This window comes from Canis lupus, chromosome 1, assembly GCF_011100685.1.
Source record: "Canis lupus familiaris isolate Mischka breed German Shepherd chromosome 1, alternate assembly UU_Cfam_GSD_1.0, whole genome shotgun sequence".
Taxonomy (NCBI): domain Eukaryota; kingdom Metazoa; phylum Chordata; class Mammalia; order Carnivora; family Canidae; genus Canis; species Canis lupus.
In genome coordinates this window covers 82473294-82493033 of record NC_049222.1, presented here as the reverse complement: position 1 = coordinate 82493033, position 19740 = coordinate 82473294, and the positions used below count along the sequence as shown (strand labels likewise).

The 19740-nt window shown below is 42.8% G+C and overlaps 1 protein-coding gene across 9 annotated transcripts in view; it reads right to left on the bottom strand.

Moving 5' to 3' along the window:
• PRUNE2 (prune homolog 2 with BCH domain) overlaps window positions 1-19740 on the bottom strand; it is a 256556-nt gene that overhangs the window by 57642 nt on the left and 179174 nt on the right. For all 9 annotated transcript variants that reach the window (XM_038527051.1, XM_038527042.1, XM_038527046.1 and 6 more), the window contains exon 9: window positions 18750-19503. In XM_038527051.1, the coding sequence (XP_038382979.1) occupies window positions 18750-19503 (754 nt within the window). The remainder of the gene's footprint in view (window positions 1-18749; window positions 19504-19740) is intronic.

The window sequence follows — 19740 nt, the reverse complement described above, 5'->3', positions numbered from 1 at the left end:
CAAAAAAAAAAAAAAAAGTTTTCTTGTTTAAGCCATCCAGTTTATGACGCTTTGTTATGGCAGCTCGAGCAAACAAATAAAGTGGCCAATCTCCTCCACCACCACACCTAGTTTCAAGGAGGAGAATCTCCTCTCTAGGAGGGCATATCAGTTCTTCTATTCATCCTTCTCCTAGAAAGCCCTTCTACTGCTGCCTAACAGATTTAGAGGGAAAGAGAGAAGCCCAAGTCAGGCCCCTGGAGATTGAGACAAAGAATCCATCACCTTTACTTACACATGTCCCACTGCATAATATAATTACATTCTATGAAGCTAATTTACAGGACTTGATTAATTTCATACTCTCCTGAGGGATGTATTCAGGTATCGTAAGGCTATGCCAACTTCACAGGGAGGCCTGATTCAGTTAGCTATTTCTTTTACCTTGGTATGTCTTTATTGAGAAATGTAGACAGCTATTTAGGGAGAAAATGTGCTTATGCTTTTGAGTAATTGTTCACAGACTTACAGCATTACATGCAATTCCAAAACTGTCTGGTATATCACTCCCATTTCCTACTTACCATGCTAGTGAATGCCAGTTAGTACTGGGAAATACAATTAACAGCCTAAGACCAGTCACCTACCCATCAAGCTAGTTAGAAACAAGCCTTGAGCTTATAAACTGGTAAGTACATGAAAAATTTGGTGACAGTCTTTTTATGTCAAATCTAGTCTCAAGGATGTGATCTTTGATCGTCCCTGAACTTAGTCTACAACACAAAGAAAACTTCCCTACAGTCAGTCCAGGGATGGGGGTTTTGCTCCATCCCAAGCTTTCTGTTTCTCAGTTATCAATATGAGCCTTCCCAGGGATCCAGCTCTCCCCTCATTCTATTTCACCTGTCCTCCTAACCTATCTCTTACACAGCTGCTCTCTTGAGATCACACTAGGTTGGGCTCACTCCTGTTTTATTTTAGGAAGAGCTATTTCCAGAACTCCCAATTTCATCAACCTTTCCTGCGTATTTCTGGGAGTTGGATATAGAAAAATGTATCTGCTAAGTAACGGCTTTATTCCTCTTTGAATAAAAGGTTCTCTTGCTTCATGGGCAGTGGTGGCTTTAAAAGGGGCTTCCATGTTGGGTATGAACAACACTATATCCTGCTACAGAAAGCCTGTGCTCCTTTCCCAATTTTTGGACAGGAGGGGACTTTGAAAAATTTCTGTTTACAGGCAAAACTATCTTCTCTACATTCTGATTATCTGCTTGAGGTTTCCAAACTAGTTTCCCACAAGCTTTGATGGATATAACTTCCACTGTACTAGGTTTGTTTACGAGACTACTCTTTTGGGTAGGAGTTCAACAAACATTTCAGTCCTGGAACCATATGGAAAGCTTTAAACTAGTCCAGGGGAGGGTACATTACAAAGAGAATGGTACACACACACACACACACACACACACACACACACACACACACACATTTTGCCCTTAAAGAATTTAAAACCTAAGAGGATAAAGAAGAAAAAGACACATACAGGTTCCCACAAAACAGCACAAGTGGAGTAAAATGCCATGAGAGGTAACCAGGAATTCCAGAGGAAGGAGTAATTCCTCCAACTGAGGGCATAGAGTCCATGAACCTAGAAACTCCAGACAAGAGGTTGCATTTGAGCTGGACCTGGTGGGTGGGCTGGCTGGGATAGATGACATCTGAGCATTCCTATTCCCTTTCTACCCCCTTTGCCCTCAGCCCTCAAACCCACAATCAGGATTTATTCTTTCTTCCTCTCTATGAGTCAGGGTCTTCTTGGAGCTTTTCCGGGGCACCATTTGGCCTGATTCCTATCTTTAAACTGGGATTTCTCCTTTCTCTCCTTGTATAATTAGAGTCGGCCACTACCCTGCAGGGAAGAGGACATGGAGAGGAGAATGTCCCCATCCCCTTCAGGTCTCACCCCAGTAGGTACACCTCAGTAGCTACAAGGCTCACAGGTCTGTTCTTGGCAACAGTGGTTAAATGTAGTAATAGAAACCATGGACCAGCATGGGACCATGACCTCATGCTGACTAATCAGATGTGGATTTAGCTTTCTGCAAGTGCTTTCACCACAGCTGGCTCTATCTTCTTCGGATGGGAGGCCTTCATGCTTTCTTCACCTTGCTCATGTTAACTTGCATCAAGTGCAGCAAGGCTACAGACTCTCAGTCCTGGGAAGTGAAACTATAACCTATTTCGGTATGTGCCAACTCTTCTCCAGACACGTCTCCCTCAGTTTTCAAGCACTCTACCTCTCTTCTATGTCTGCCTTCTGGGATCACCTCCCTTCTTTCTACCCTACGCACAGTTCCAGCCTCTATAATGTCTCAAGTGGACAAGCACCTCCCACCTCGCTTCCCATCTCTCCCACACCAGTGCTAGTCCATTGCCAATCACAACACCCAGCTCAGAAAACCTTGGCTTCCCACTGCCAATACATAGGACACGAACTCCTATGGTTCACCCTCAGGGCTCTCAGCATTTGGATCAATTCTCCCTTAGGGACCCCAAATGCCCTACTTTGCAGATAAGATGAGCTACTAGTTTCCCAAGTCTGACTGACAGATCTCCTGTCTCTAATAGCTTGGTTTATTTCTCTCCTGCTGAAGTGTTCTTTCCCCCCTATGGAATCTACTTTATCCATGAATTCTCTACATGTTCCTTCACAACCAAGGACAAAGAGCAAGGCCTTCCCACATTTAAGGGCCCAGAGTTCCACTGTTACACATCTTATGAACTGACTTCATTCCCTTTTGCAAGCCATTTGTTTTACCTTCTTCTTCCCCTTAGGGTGAGGGGAGAGACTGCATCTTGATTACTTTTGCTTTGCATGCAGTCCTGAGGGATAGCATCTTGCTCATCATACTTGCACAAGCCCTGAGAGTGGCATTCAGTTATATTTCTCCCCAACTTTTTTCACATTTCCCCCCAATTTTTAAGGTTGTAAAGGAATTAGGAAATACCACCTTATCCTTAAAATAGAAGACTGGTAGGTTTTTTTGTGTGTGTTTGTGGTTTTTCGTTTTTTTATTTTTTAGCTCTGGGAACTTCAAATGTATGGACTAGATTTTGCTAGAGGCTTCTGATAAGGATGCAAGGAAATAGCACAAGATCAAGAGCTAGGCCTCTTGGTCCTGATCTCAGCTAGTCACTGACTGTGACCTTGAGCCAATCCCCTCACTGTAACCAGGGTTCTTTTTCTTTCTTTTTTTTGCCTGTAAACTGAAGAAGTGAGTGAAAATGAATTCTAAGATTTTTTTTCAGCTTCTATTATCCTGACAGTTGAAACTGAGGATATAAGAACAATAGAGAGAATCAGGAAACTATCAAAATAATAGGCAAATGGCTTACCAGAGCCCTCAAATGATAATGGTGCTCAGACAGGGGGCACCCACTCCTGCCCTCCTGCTCTCCTACACCCCTCTTGCACACCTATCCCCCTAAGACCCCCACGATTCCTGCCATTATCAAAGCAGAAGGACCTGCATTCAAATGTTCTTTGTCAACTCTTTGTCAACAGGGTACCAGGGACAGAATCTGTCTTTAATTGCTTTTCTCTCTGCCCCTTCTTCCCTTTGCCTCTTTCCCCCAGCTATACTATTAACTGGAATTGATTTAAAAAATGGAGAACCCATCACAAATTCAACTATTTCTCTAGCAGGAAGTTGATTCTTGTAAAGCCTCTATCTACAAGATCTTGACAAGTCAAACACAGGGCAAGCAATTCTAGACAGGGTAAAAAGAAAAAAAAAAAGCTTGTATTTGCTATACGTGAACTCAAGCTCCCATCATAAATTATATTAGTACCCGAACCTATAGGAAAATCCCACACCTTGTCTTCTCGCTAACTGGAAAGTATGAAGTCTAAAGGTCAAGGAAGTATTATGATCCTTTAATAAGAGATAAATCTTTCCTTAATGAAAGACCAAATAGAATGTAAAAGGAAATTCACCAGGATATACCAAAGACAGCCCTCACCATGAAAAAAGTCAGTTTGGCTTCTCTTTAATACAAAAGAGACTCTAGCTTATTATCCTTAAGTACCTTTGAAGCTTTACATCTTATTTAGGACCTAAAGGTTACTCTGCATCACAAAGCAAAATCTCTTGGGGATGCTTAGGTTCAGTTAATTTCGAAGGACATCAGCCTCATCTTACTTGATTTATCTTTGAGTTGCAAAGCAAGGTTCAAGCATTTTAAAGTAGAAAGCTTTCACTGGCCTGAATATGTGTAATTTCCTAATAAATTACAGTGTCTTCCTCCCAGATAGGAAGTCTCTCTTATCACTTAAGAGAAATTTCAAGGGTCATTTTTTTTTTTTTAGCATCAGGAATTTTAATCTAATGATTCCCGATCATACACTACACTCTGCAAATATCATCGATTAAGATGTCAAGAAAACTTTCATCAAATTGAACATTTCGAAGTGGCCTGATTCAGCGGCAGCTCCCGTTTCCCTTTATGGGAGTGGCCTGGGGCAGCCCCCGGTAGGAGGTGAGCCTGGAAGCTGTGCTCGCTCACAGAAGCTCGCCCAAGACTGACACCATGTCAAGGGTTCTTAGGAAAGAAGGGGCCAGTTTACACAGATGATGTCCCCTCACCCTTGAATCACCAACACCAGTAAGAATCATAGTGGTCTCAGGAATCAAGAATCCCCCGATCCCAGGAAGAATCAGACTTTAAATCCCTCGCCGGTGGGAGTCCATAGTTTTGTTTTTCGGTCTCCACAGAGGGATCCACGGAGGAATTCAATAATCGATGTATTTCTTGTTTGGAATTGACCAGGTGGTCGTTCTGTTCTAGTTTCTCATTTAACTTAGTTTCTCAGTGACATAGTGAGATTCTGTACATAGAATATTTTGTCTCCGGATTTTGAGGAGGTGGTAGAGCACAACACAAGCCCATTTTTGAGGATGACCTATTTCTGCGGCTTACAACTCAGGTAAGACTTAAAGATTACAAGATTCACTAGAGAGAGAGGGAAAAAAAAAAAAAGAGAGAGAAGTGCATGTTACTAGCTTCGGCAACAATCAGCAATAATATAAGAACTAAAAATGCCACCGTACCAGGGCCACTCGGCTCGGCAAACAGACACGGTAATACCCACTAGGCGAGAGTCCTAAACAGTTTGCAAAAAACCAAAACCAAAACCAAAACAAAAACCTGTCACTTCTTTTGATTCTCTAACTCCATTTTCAGCAGCGACATAGAGGAACACAAAATGTTTCGAGTTGTGCAGAGTCTGTGTCGCCTAATTACCTGACCGCCAAGGGAGGGGCAGGGACAGCGTCGAAGACCACAAGGCTTTCAGTCGGAGTAAGTGCACAGTGAGAGGCAGCTGCCAGCAGTCCCGGGCGAGGGGCTGGGCAGAGCCCCGCACCCCTCCTCCCCTCCTCCCCTCCTCCCCCCCCCTCCTCCTCTCCCCCCCTCCAAGTTCCCAGCAGCAATAGACCGGTCCTCCAGAACCACACTCCCCCCTGCGATCTGTCCTGCAGACACCCGATCCTCCCAGAGCCGCACCAGACCCACCTACCTCCTGAGGATGCGAGGAGGCCGGCTACCCGGAGGGCGAGGATGCTCGGCTCCAGCTCCTCAGCATCTCCCTTCTGGAGCAGTTAACTGGGAATACACATTCGCCTCCATTTTCTGCTCACGTGACCACTGGCACATCTAAATAAGGATGATCACCTGCCTCCCAGATCACCCAGTGAGCCAGCACCACTGGTGCTCCCGGGCTGGGGGATGGAGCCCCGGCTGTGCAGAGTTTCGTCGGGGAGCATAAACTACTCTTTCATCCAGGTTGTGGAATCAGAAAATCCACCCTGATTTTCGTGTCTGCTGGGAAAAACTGCTGCCACCCCTGTGCCTGAGAGAGATTGGATGTGAATGGGCTCAGAGCACAGGTTGGAAGGAATCTAGTTCCCCTGAAACATCTTAAAAAAAAAAAAAAAAAAATCCTGTAACTTCACAGCACACCCAGTGAGATGGCAACGTGATTATTTTCTTTTCATGGATAATGGTTACGACCGTAATAAAATGGACTTTGGAAGCATGGTGAGATGTATAAACAAATCCAATTGGAGGTTCCAGAGACGGTTATGATGTTTGTGCAAAATCCATACAGCTCTGGCTATTGGAAGACAGAGGCGTGGGGCCATAAAGCATGTGGACTCTGCAGTCAGAGGTCCCAGAGTTTGAATTTAACTTCTATTTATTAGCAAGTTCGCACCACCTACTAAAGTGCCTGGTGCCTCAGATCACCGATTCACAGGTGGATAATAATAATAATGGCACTTTAAAGAAAGATCATCTAGGTAGAAATCTTCAAGAGTTTAGGTTAAAATCAACTCACAGTAAGTGTTAGCTACTAATACAATTCTTAATTCTAAAAATGCTGACAGAAATATTTGACATAGTTAAGGTGAATGAAATAGGAATGAAAAGTGTACATGCTAGGCGTGCATTCATTTGTTTGCTCTTCAAAGAAAAAAAATATTGTCAGAGAAACCAAAGACTTCTGATCGCCATCAGGCAAAATTTCAATGCAAAAAGTAGCTATGGGTACCACCCTCAGAACTGGATTGATCAGAGTTCCATGTTACATAACCTTTTAGGTTTTTTAGTGGGAGTGGGGCTGGTGGGGAGGGGCCTAATAGGGGGATAGGGTGGTTTTAGGTCTATCCCAATTGACCTACCACTAATAAAACAGGAAACTGAATTACTCAGCAGAGGACCTGGCCATGGTAAGTACTTCAGAAATGTTATCTACTATTTTTAAAATGAAGGGCATTTCTTTCCTCACCATGGCTGTTGGGGGTGGTAGGAGGGCAGTCGGGAAAGAAGAGGAAGAAGCAAATTTTTTATTATCTTTATTAAACTTAAAGCCCACAGGGGTGCCTTGGTGGTTCAGTTGGTTAAACATCCGACTCCTAATTTTGGCTCAGGTCATGATCTCAGGGTCATGAGATCAAGATCTGCTTGGGGCTCTGTGCTCAGTGCAGTCTGCTTGTCCCTCTCCCTCTGTTCTCCCCCCTACCCCCCCTGCTTGTGTGCTCCCCTTCTTTAAAATAAAGAAATAAAATCTTATTAAAAAATAAACTAGGGGATCCCTGGATGGCTCAGCGTTTTGGCGCCTGCCTTCGGCCTGGGGTGTGATCCTGGGGTCCTGGGATGGAGTACCACATCGGGCTTCCTGCATGGAGCCTGCTTCTCCGTCTGCCTGTGTCTCTGCCTCTCTCTCTCTCTTTCTCTCTGTCTCTCATGAATGAATTTAAAAAACATTTTAAAAAATAAACTAAAAGCCTGCAGAATTCTTCAGAAATAATTTCTCACGTGCCATTTACCTTTCGGCCATAGAGGAGACCAAAGCGGGGCAGGCATCAGGAAGATGTGACTAGCAGGGTTACAGACTGGCAGAGGTTCAGCAAAAGTGTCAGTGCATTTCCCAAAGCCAAGATGAGCCAAAACCAGCAGGGAAGAATAGATGGCTTTAGATCTGGTTGTACCCTGGGTATCAGGCTGAAGGCTAAAAATGGGGATCTTATCTTTGTGAAGTGCTGGCTCATTAGAAGGAGTTCCCCTTATCAGGTGAAAAGAAAGTAGATGCTGGAGGGCACAGAAAGAGGAGTTGAGTGTTGTAGAACAGACACCACCGTAACTAAATCTATTTAATAATCTGTTTTAGAAGTCAGCAGCTGATATGGAGATTGATTAAATCATCAGGTCAATCAGAGATACCTTTACAAATTTAAGGGGCGCTTTATTAAATGGGGAAATGTGGGACATCTGTTTTCAGAAATAATGTTTCCTTTTGTCTTGTAGGATGTTGTCTCAGATTGTGCCAGGGCAAAAACTAACTCAGAGTCAGTTGGGCACTTGGGTAAGTGTATTGTTGTATTCATTGCGCTCATTAGATAAATGAAGACAGTGTGGTAGATGTCAAATTCTCCAGGAGAGTTATGCTTTGAGAGCCCAATACATCCAACTCATTATTTAATAAATTAAGGTTAAAAAATAAGAATAGAAAAGGTCTTTGAAGATATGTACTGTCAACTGTTACATGAATTGATGGTATGACAGGCGACTAAGGAAGCAGAAGTATTCTTCTCTGGACAAACTGGTATAGGCAAAGTAGACAGGTGCACTTGCTTGTCTGCATGAGGCTGAGGGAAGTGGATAATAACCCTTTAAGAAAACTGAAAGGCTATAAGAATCTTGAAGGAACTGTATTCTAGTGGAAGTACAAGGACACTAAAAATAGGTAATTATGGTCTCAAATTTCAAAAGAAGGGGAAAGACGGAACTTGCAACACGTGAAAAGATCTCCCTGTTACAAATTGAATGCTTCTATCCCCCACCAAATTCATCCCTGCCCTCATGTGATGTTATTAGGAGGTGAAGCTTTGAGGAAGTAATTAGGATTAAATGAGGTTTTGAGAGTGGAGTCCTCATGAGCAGAATTAGTGGCCTTCTCAAAGGACCCTGGAGAGCTTTCTTGCACTTTCCATTGCTATGTGAGAATACAATGAGAAGCTGACAGTCTGCAACCAAGGAGAGGACTCTCAGTACTTTACCTTCCTGCCACCGTGATTTCAGATTTCTAGCCTCCAGAGCTGTGGGAAATAAATTTCTCTAGCTTATAAGCCACCTAATCTATGGCAATTTGTTATAGCCGGAACCAAGTCACTCCCAAACTAAATTTGCCACGTGTCCCTTGGAAAAGGAAGCAGTGAACACCAGAAATTATCCGTTTCATTAAAAGCAAATTATGTTGGAACAACTTGGCTTTCTTTGCCACTTGTTCAACCAGGCTATTTATGGGGCACCTAATATGTGGCAACTACTTTCCTGGAGAGTACATTCTCACATGTGGAGACGGAACAAAATTCACTAAACAAACAGAAGAAAATAAAACAGGGCAGTGGGAAGAACAGGGTTCTCAGCCTTAGCAATACTGACACTTAGGGCTGGGTAATCCTTTGCTGTGAGGGGCTCTCTTATGTGTTGTAGGATATGTAGCAGCCTCCAAGGCCTTCACCCATTAGATGCCAGGATCATCTGCCGCAGAGTGACATTGTATGAATAGAAGAAAGAGCTCTGTGGGAAGGCATGAATTATAAGAACAAGGCAGCCATGTCGAGAGAATTCTAGATGGAGAGTACAGCTGGTGCCAAATCACTGAATTGGAAATGGTCTGATGTGCAAGCCTGAGGGCTGATGGAGACAGCACTCTTAGCAACCAGAAATGTAAGCAGGGACTAGGACACATAGGGCCTCACAGGCTGTAGTAAAGAATCAGAACTGGGGATGCATGGGTGGCTCAGCAGTTTTAGCGCCTGCCTTTGGCCCAGGGCATGATCCTGGAGTCTCAGGATCGAGTTCCGCATCAGGCCCCCTGCATAGAGCCTGCTTCTCCCTCTGCCTGTGTCTCTGCCTCCCTCTCTCTCTGTGTCTCTCATGAGTAAATAAATAAAATCTTTTAAAAAAAATCTTAAAAAAAATAGAATCAGAATTGTGTTCTAAAATCAATGAGATGACATAGGAGAATTTTAAGAAAGTGAGTAGTGAAAGGAAGATATTTACATTTGAAAGGCCTCACTCAAGCCAGTGAGCGGAATATGGGGTTGTAGAACCAGATTGACAGGAGGAGACTGGAGTGTACTTGAAGGATCCTTGTGAGCGACCAGAGCAAGGTTGCCATGTAAGGTTGAGTGGAGTGGTGTGTGTGTGTGTGTGTGTGTGTGTGTGTGTGTGTGTGTGCTGGACTAATAGGATACTAGGGCTTGGAGAGGTCATTATACTCAGCTAGGTTATTATAAGAAGTTGAGGAGGCCACATCCAATAATGTTAGATGAAAGATCCAGGTCTGACAAGTAATTCCAGTCTCCAATTTCCCTCTTAGACTGGAACTATTAAGTTAGCAGTAGGGAGATGTGAGCATCATGGCACTGTATGAACTCATAGTTCCATTATGAACTTATTATGAAAATTTTGAAAACTGATGAACAGTTTTCTAGAAAAAATACTGAATAGCAGAGTTGACACAGGAAGAATTAGAAACCCTAAATAGTAATCATTAAGAAATCACATGAGTAGTAAAGAAAATCTTTCCTTCCAAATAAGCAACAGGCACAGACAAGTTCAAGAAATATTACCTAATCCTCTTGTATTAGATGATCCCCTGGATTATACAAGTTATCCCAAAGAAGAGAAAAAAGAGAGAAGTTTACCTAGTTTGTTTTATGGTGCTACTATAACTCTGATTCCCAGCTAGACAAGAGCCAGATGAGGAAGGAAAACCACAGGCCAGGCTCATTTATGAAAATCTAAATGATTCTGAATGGCGGAAGGAAATTAGACTCTCCACTAAAGTTTCTAAGATTCACTCATTTAAATGACTTTACTATCTCCCTTCAGTTAATATTTGACTTTAAGCCATAACTTCATGAATATAAATGCTGTTTGCAGCAGTACAGGAAATAAAGATGCATATGTCCTAACCACAGCTTCAAGTGGCTTCCATCCAGGTACATTAATAAGAGAGATTCTAATAAATACAACAAGAGGCAGAATGTGAGGAAGGCCACAAAACAGGTGCAAAGCATAGGAAGATCAGGAGAGAGAGAGGGCTTCCTTCTGCTCAAAAAGACCAAAGAATGTTTTAGGAAGGAAGAGGCATTTGGTGTCGGTCTGGAATGAAAAGTAGAATTTTAATGTGCAGAAAATAGAAGGGAGGGAGAGCAAATAATTAAAAGAGGTGCTAATATAAGAGCAAAAAACAAGGGAAAAAAGCCTCTTCAGGGGAACCATGAATGGTTCTATGAAGAGGATATATGCACTTATTTATAATTCTACTTTAAGGCAATGTTGGTAGAAATGTAAAAACCTACCACCATCACATGACTTAAAAATAACTTGAAAAGAAAAATAGTGATAGGATCACATTACGGAGTTACAACTTGGGCAAATATAATACATTACATATTCCAGAATTTTATACATTTGATTCAGGTGAGTGATAAATTTGTGAAATGTAAGCTTTCAAGGAGCCAAGTCAAAAGGATAAACATAAGCAATTATATAAATGTTATTAATTAATGGAAGTCACATTCCTTAATAGTCAAGATGGAGACTAGATTGAATTTGCTCATGAGGGCACAAGTACTCTGATTAGAAAATCATTCTCTCAAAAAAAGAAGGGAAGGGAAGGGAAGAAAGGGGAGGAGGGGAGGGAAAGGAACGGAATCATGCTCTCAACAGTATCCTTGGCACAGAGATGAGTTTCGCTGCAGTGACCTAAGTGAGCCAATGGCAGACAACAAAAATAATTAGGATAAAGAAAACTTTATGGTATCCTCTGCAACATGGGACAAGTGCATAGTTCTCTGCTGGTTTGGGCTAACCCTGGGCAGATTATGGGACATGTAAAGAAGCATATGCACTATATATTTCTCATTTGATCTTCATAACTTTTGATTTGGAGTTGATCAACATTTTGAGATAGTTTATGGGGATGGATTAAAAATTTTACTGTCAAGCCATTACCTAGAACAAAACTCTCTTATGTTGACAATGAAAAGAAGCCGCATCCCTTAACCAACAGATAAAATAGAGGGAAGGTAGCCTTCTAATTTCTTCCATTAGTGCAGCCTGGGTTTGTACAAAGCGTGACCCAATCCTGGGGTGACTTTATGACAGCCTTTGTTCTAAAGGAACTCTCCTGTGGATCGTAGAAATAGATCCTCCAACACACTGGAGGAATAGTTAATGATCCTGCATGTTAACATAGTTCAATACACTTTTCAGAAGCTGAGGTGTCACTCCTTTCTAATGGAGCCAGCTGGGCTGAATAACATCTGTGTGCTTTCAGCTTCACACTTTTACTTTCTCCACCTTGCTCTCTGCCCCAGGAAGCTCCCTCCCACTCTGAATTCCACTTTGTTTTGGGGGTCCTGCTGGGAGACCAGAGGGAAGAAGTGGGGAGGCAAGGATTTGCATGCCCCTGGCTTCCTCCCTGTGGGAATGCCTCTGGCTGGCTGTGCCCCTCAATACTAGGCCACTGCTGTTCTCAGGAAAACTGAAATTCTTGTACTGGTTTCTGGAAATCACCCTCTCCTTGCCCCTGAGGCCTAGAAATGCTAACAGATCTACTGTTTTTATTCCTGAGCCACTACACCATTCCTTGTGAGTTCCTCACACTTTGCTTCCATCTTTGTAAATACTTCCTTTATTAAATATTTCTCGAATTACCCTCATTTGAATGTCCTCTCCTTCCTGCTGGGTCCCTGATAGACTGACATTACCCTGTTTTTATAAGCCGTGACTTCTGGTCTTCCTCAAATGCCATCAATTTTCATGGAAGTTTTTTTTTTTTTTTCTTCCTGACATTATTTTTGACATTTCACCATTCCAGCTGGAGAGATACCTTGAATTCTTCCTCAAACCAGAAGCCAACACAACACAAAAGGGCTACTCTGTGGGTGTTCCTCCCACAGCACAGCTGACTTGTACCACCTCGTCATGGTGTTCATGGCCTTCTCTTGCTATAAAATCCTTTACCACAAAATACCACATCTAAAAATATTTGGAAAACTTAGATGTACATGGAGGGGCTTTGATTCCCTCACCTCCCTCTGGCCTCTGGCCACTCGAGGTGGCCCCACAAACCACAGATAGGGAGGAGCCCACTGACACGGCAGTAAAAGTGTCATGAATTAGCTGTAGTGTAAAATATATTCAGGCATAGGGAGGGCTCACATGACAGTGTGATGCATCAGAGGCGAGTTCTGATTCAGTTTTTCTCCAAGTAACACTGAGAATTTTGGCTATTAAACTTGATGTGCCTCTCAATGCGGCAATGAGAGAAGAGGAAGAAATACATCAACCTATAGAATACATTGTAATACATTGATTTTATTTATTTACTCATGAGAGACACAGAGAGAGAGAGGCAGAGACACAGGCAGAGGGAGAAGCAGGCTCCCTGCAAGCAGTCTGATGTGGGACTCGATCCCAGGAGCTCAGGATCATGCCCTGAGCCAAAGGCAGACGCTCAACCACTGAGCCACCCAGGCATTCCCTCTGTCTTGTCTTATTGACAAGCCCTGGGCTGGAAGGGAGAAGACAGGAGTTCAAGTCCTTATGTTACTATTTTCTCATTTCTGGACAGATGGTTTGTTTATCTATGAGTAGGGATAATAAAACTTGCCCTGTCGATCTCAAATGGTGATTGGGTGGACCAGACTTATTTGAAGTCTCTTCTGGGTAGGGCTGGCCAGAAGTGGAGAGGTAGCAGGGGCTGGTGGGGAGACACTTAAAGTAAATAAGTAAATAAATAAATAAGTAAATAAATAATTTTTTAGAGTTGTGTTTTGTTTTTTCCCCAAAAAAGGAGACTTTAAAAAAAAAAAAAAAAAAGGAGACTTTGGGCCTGAGTTAAAGAGCGAATTTTTTTTCTTTTCTTTTCTTTTTTTTTTAAAGAGCGAATTTAAAGAACGTTTGAATGCTATCTAATTATCATCACCACGCCACCAAACATAACACACCAAGTGATCAAATATAATTACAAAAATAAATGAACACAGAGTCAGTGCCAAGTTTGGTCTTCCAGATTTGGTTCAGGGCAAAGCCAAATAACCGTGAATAAACACAGGAACGCTGAAGTTGATGAAGTATCAACTTGCCTCAGAGAAAGGGTGAATGTTTGGAACTGGGATACGGCCCATCCAAATAGCAAGACCCAGAGGGGGTAGTATGCACTCAAAGAACCTGATTCTTCAGAGTGACCAAACATACGGTTACCCAACACTGAAAGAAAGAGTCGACAGATTATTTCTTTACCTGTTTTCCATTTTCAGCATTCACATGGGCTTACAACCCAATGTACTAATTCCTCAACCATAAGTCACTGACAGAAAAAGTCTGGTTTTAGAGGGTCTCGTGAAAACTGTACAAAGATTTAATGGTGTCACTCAGAGAGAAAAGGGAGTTACTTCCCACAGTCTTGTCAGAGAAAAAGGGCCAACGTTACTAATTTAAAAAGAAAGAATGCACAGAGATGATCATAAGAAGCAGGTTGTGTGGAATATGACATATATTGTGCTTGAAGATTATTTTTTATTTTAGGGAGTTCCAAATAACTCATCTCACAGAGCCAGAAGACAAGCTATAGCTCCACAAATAAAAGGATCAGGTTATTTCTAAATATTTCAAAAGCACATGTGCCAGAGCTCCCCTGCACCCCCCACCCCCGTCACTGCCCTGCCGCCCACCCTTGCGTTTATCTACAAGACATCAGACATGTAGAGTCAGTTTACCTCCTCCTCTTGGAAATTATTTCCATTTATCACCCCATACAGCTTTTCCACATCCAGAGAAAGCCAGTATATTTGTATATGGATCAACCTACTTTTTATATCATTTAGATGGTGGTGAGTTTACAAATGTTAATGGTTTCACATTCACCTAGCATGTAGCTAGTTCAAGCTTTTTGAATATAACCTACGATTATTAATATTATTTGTAACTTGGCTAGGCTGTGGTGCCCAGTTATTTGGTCCAACACCAGTCTAGATGTTGCTGTGATGGTGTTATTTACACGTGATTAGCACTGAGATCGGCAGTCTTGGAGTAAGACAGATTATCCTCCAGAATGTGGGAGGTGAGAATGGAGGATCTGGACTAATCAGTTAAAGGCCTTAGGATCAAGGTCTGGAGCTGCCTGAAAAAGAAAGAACTCTCCTCAAGTCTGCAACACAGAGACTCTGCCTCAGTTTCCAGCCCGCTGTCCTGCAGAATTCAGACTCAAGACTGCAACAACTCTTGCTTGAGTTTCTAGCCCACTGGCCTATCCTAGATTTCAGACTTGCCAGCCCTTATACCTGGGTGAGCCAATTCCAATTCCTTAAAATCACTTCTCTCTCTCTCTCTCTTTCTCTCTTCCTCTGGATCAGTAGATAGATGGAGATCTATTGCTTTTATTGGCTCTGTTTCTCTGGAGAACCCTGACTAGTACGGAAACAAATGACCCTTTTTTTCACATGACATTCTTGCAACCACGCCTTCTTTAAAATAAGCCTACAAATGGTTCTTGATTTTAAGGCAATTATGTGTGGTGCAGATTACTGTGCAGATGGTGTTCTCTGTGACCACAATGAGACGATCAGGCGTAGCCACCACTGTCTCAAGAGTTGGTATGTGATCCTGGGCTGGTGGGTTGACAGCTGGAGGATGACCAAGGTGTTGGCAAAGCCTCTGGGAAGACGGAAGATTGATCCCAGGAACCAGAACACAGTGCTGCAAATCTCAACAAAGAGAGTTTCTCTCCCCACGCCATGACAAGTTTTGTGAACAAGAGACAGTCGGTGAAGTACAAAGAGAAAAGCCACCTTCGGAGGCTTCCTCGATATTTTGAAAATATGGTTTGCTGTTCTCAAAACAGCGTGAGAACTTGAATGAGGGGGTGCAGCTGGGGGAGGGGAGGGCAAGAAGCCAATTCGTAGCTGGCATGTCATATTGCATATACCATCAGCCTACTCCTGTTTTTGAAGCCCAAATTTCATTTTATTTTTTCTGCCTTATGACCAAATTCTGTGTCAGAAGATGTTTCCAGTTTTTAGTCAGAAAAATAGGACTATCTAATATTGCTTCTGTGATCATCTTCCTGTGTCCATGGTTTGCTTCATCTCCCTCTCCCTAGACAGCCTGGCCAACCTCTTACCCTCTTCTTTGCCTTTCCAGATTATGACCTTCCTTTAATGCTCATCTAGAATGACACCTCTCAGGGCCACATTCTGACTTTAGTGGGCCTTAGGCACTGGTACTTTCACAGGCTCTTTCCTTCATTAAAAAAAAAAAAAAATCCAAAACTTCATTTTACACCTTCATTGGTAGAAGAAAATATAATCCACACAGGAGTATAATCATTTTTGTTCTTTAAATGTTAAAAGAAATTTCATAGTGTCACATGGGCCCTTTACAATATTGGGGGCCCTAGGCACTCTGCCTCCTAATCGCAGGTGGATAATAAGCCACCTCTGGTTCCTCCTCCATAAAGGTGCCCTAGGCAGATGCCTCCTCTCTTGGTTTACTAGCATGAACACACACTGTGAACATAGATGTAAATTCAAGTCCCAGCTTCTTCACCTTCTAACTAAAAACCAGACCAAGTGATTCAACTTTCTGAACATCAGTGTCCTGCCTTGTGGAATTCCTGCCACGGTAATGTGACGTAGTACACACACAGGGCTTAGTACCCCATTCATGGCAAATACTCGTGACAGGTAGCTATTTATATTTATATACACGTTGGTCTTTAGCTACCGTGATTTACATGTTACACTGTTAGCTACCTCTTTAACCTGTGTTTAACTCCCTTCTAAATCTGAAAACTCCCAGAGAGTTGGGAGAACGTTTTAGACCAGAGGTTCTCAAACTTAAGCATGCATCAGAATTACTCGTGTTAAAGCACAGATGGCTAGACCCCACTGGAGGTCTTGATTCAAGAAGAGTATGGAGGGATCCCTGGGTGGCGCAGCGGTTTAGCGCCTGCCTTTGGCCCAGGGCGCGATCCTGGGGACCTGGGATCGAGTCCTGCGTTGGGCTCCCTGCATGGAGCCTACTTCTCCCTCTGCCTGTGTCTCTGCCTCTCTCTCTCTCTCTCTGTGACTATCATAAATAAATAAAAAGTTAAAAAAAAAAAAAAAGAAGAGTATGGAGTAGGATTAGCAATTTGCATTTCTAGCAAACACCCAAGTCATAATGGGGCTGCTGGTTTTTTTAGCTTTTTTTTTAATAGTAACCTCTATGGCCAGCGTGGGGCTTCAAGTCACAACCCCAAGATCAAGAGTCCAGTGTCCTACCAACTGAGTCAGCCGGGCGCCCTGGGCTTCTGGTTTTAAGACCCCACTTAGAGAATCACTGTTTTCAACAACTCCGTACCCCTCTCAAAATCCAGCACAGAGGGAACCTTTTGAATACATTCAGAGTAAATTATTCATGCAAAAGGTAATACAAATGCCAGTGGGAAAATCAGCGCCCTCCGCTAATTGTGAGAAAATTGTCATTACTGCAGGGGTTGAGCAGAAAAATGTGAGCAAAGAAATCTTATTGGAAGAAAGAGGGCTAGTGGCACAACTGAACAGTATCATCTGTTGGATCGCAGGGGCATGTGCAAAATTCAGACAAGAAGCCAAACAATAGCTCAGCCAACTCGAGGATGCCTGAGTTCTTAGCTCAATCTATAACAATGCCAGCAGGGCTGCTGGGATCCATCTGCTACTCTCTTTCTGATAACGGATCTGGGGTCTCTCTGGAAGGAAATAGCTTGACAGGAAGAAAGAAAGATTAGGCCAACTGAAAAGGTCTGGATTTATGAAGCTGCACTTGAATTTGAGCTTTTAACTCTTTATGGCACTTTACTAACCCTTCATATACTCGTTGCTCTTTCTTGTTTGCTTACTCCTTTCCTGGAGAGATGTAATTTATGAATACCAAAGCTCTCCCAGACACACTCTGTTCACACATGATCAAGCTTGCACAAATGTGAACGTGAGGAAGGCCGGAGATCCTCCAGCCCAAGCCACCAATTTTATGGATGGAGAAATTTAAGTCTCGGGTTAATCCCAAAATACATAACCAGTAATGGTAGAGCCAGGCTGGAATCCAGATTCTTTGACTCACAGTGAGTATGTGGTATGCGTCGTCCTTTATACTCCCAAAATGAGTAGGAAAAAGACATCTCTTTCCCACTACATTTTAAAGAGGAAACATAATCTTCCCCTTCACTTGTCACAATTTGCCCTTTTGTCCTTGGGAGCAAGAGGGCTTTATCAGGACAAATGAAGAGGAACAAACAACCCTTCATGGTGTTAACAGGGCCTAGAAAGCTTGAGGGCAGAGATGACCTCCTGTTCCATGACATCTTGCCATATATCCACTGGCTACCCAGAAACTCCATACAGAGCAGATTCTCAGACACCAGATGGTGAATGAATGAATGAATCACTAGTTTGATGGTTGTTTGCCAATTTTTCAGCCAGTCAGAGAGTGAATGTTTCACACTAAGATTTTGAGCCTGCTGTGGAGTCTCCTTAGTTAGCCTTCCTAGGCTATCACCTAGGCTAAGTCAGGTATCACATAACCTCCTAGTAAGTTACCTACTACCACATAAAACCAGATTTGCCCTTTGTGTGAGATAGGCAGCGTGTCTGCTGGAAAAGTATTAGCTTTGGAGGTAAAAATCTTCAAACCCCAGAGTGTTCACTCTGGTTACCTAATTCCAGGCACCACCACCAGTATGTGGAAAATAAAGGTAATAATACCTACCACCTCAGGGTTGTTGTAAATATTAAATGAGATAATGTGAGCAAACTGCTTGACACTATATGAGTAAATGTCAGTGACCTCCCTTCTCTGGTTTCAACTGCCTGTTTAAGAGTAAAATAGGTATTGAGTAGGTGGAGTAAGTGTAAGTAGGAAGGATAAGTATAGACTCTGAATGGAAACTGAAGGGGTTTTTTTTGGCTGAAAATACACACAAAGCATCGAGATCTTTATGGTTATTTAGCAGCTGCTTTTACTGATGGTACGCTTTGCCATATATAGAAGCAAAGCTCCTATTGTCTAGTTATTCCTCATATTTCACAATCACTCATCATTTCCCCAGATTCTAATACAGTATTTTTAGGAAATAAAATAAAATAAAATAAACCTGGCTTTTGGCTTACCCGTCCGGTCTCAGTTTCCTTGTTTTGGGCTCAAGAAACTCTGTCTCCTCCTCCATTTCCGTTTCATGGATCTTGTTTTTCTGAGAAGGGTGTGGTGGAAGCATTTCCCATTCATTGTCATGGGTGACAGCCTGATACATAACTGCGTCTGGGGTGGCTCTGCCTCGGCTCTTGCTCTTCTGTGACTGGCTGCCCAGACCAGGGGCCTCTTCTAGTGCTAAAGATTCGAGAGGCTTCTCTCCTCCTAGAACCTGCATTTGGGGACCCTTGCCCAAGCCACAATCAGAGATCAGTTCTATGACCTTGCCAGAGCATCCAAGCCTCGAGTTCCTAGCTTCCAATGGCTGATCACCAACCTCAATATGGTCTAAGACCATCCAGCTCGGGTCTTGCCCAGGGCTCCCGAGAGATGATCTCTTATCCCCTTTGGGAGACATTTTCTCTACAGAATGATCTTCTCTTTCATTTATGGAAGCAGGCTGACAGGAACCTGGGAAGCTTGCTAGCTGAGTTCTTCGCAGCCCTGTGTCTTCAGAACCTGTGTGAAACTCTTCTAATTCAGGTGTGTTTTGTCTGGCTTCACTGGCCTCTGGCATTGGGGTTGAATCTTCTCCATGGCTTACAAGTATGTAATCCATATGATGTTCATTCTTCTCTTTGTACCTTTCTTCCCTGCATTCTGCTGTTCTCTGCTCAGGCGCTTTGATAGGAATTACATTTTCTTCTTCCAACTCTGACAGTCCCTTGCTCACACCTAGAAGTGGAAGATGAAGGCGAGAAGGGGCGAACAAGGCTGAATTAACACATTATGTGATTTGTGATCTTTGCAAATGATCCATCTGAGGAGAGATAATTTAAGATTTTTTTTTTTTTTGGTCGAGCTGTTTTATTTTCTCAGGCACTCTCAAAGATAGGTATTATACAAGTAGCAGACATTACTGCTGCAATGCAGAACTTGGTTAAGTATGCATTACAAATGCAGTTAGTTCCT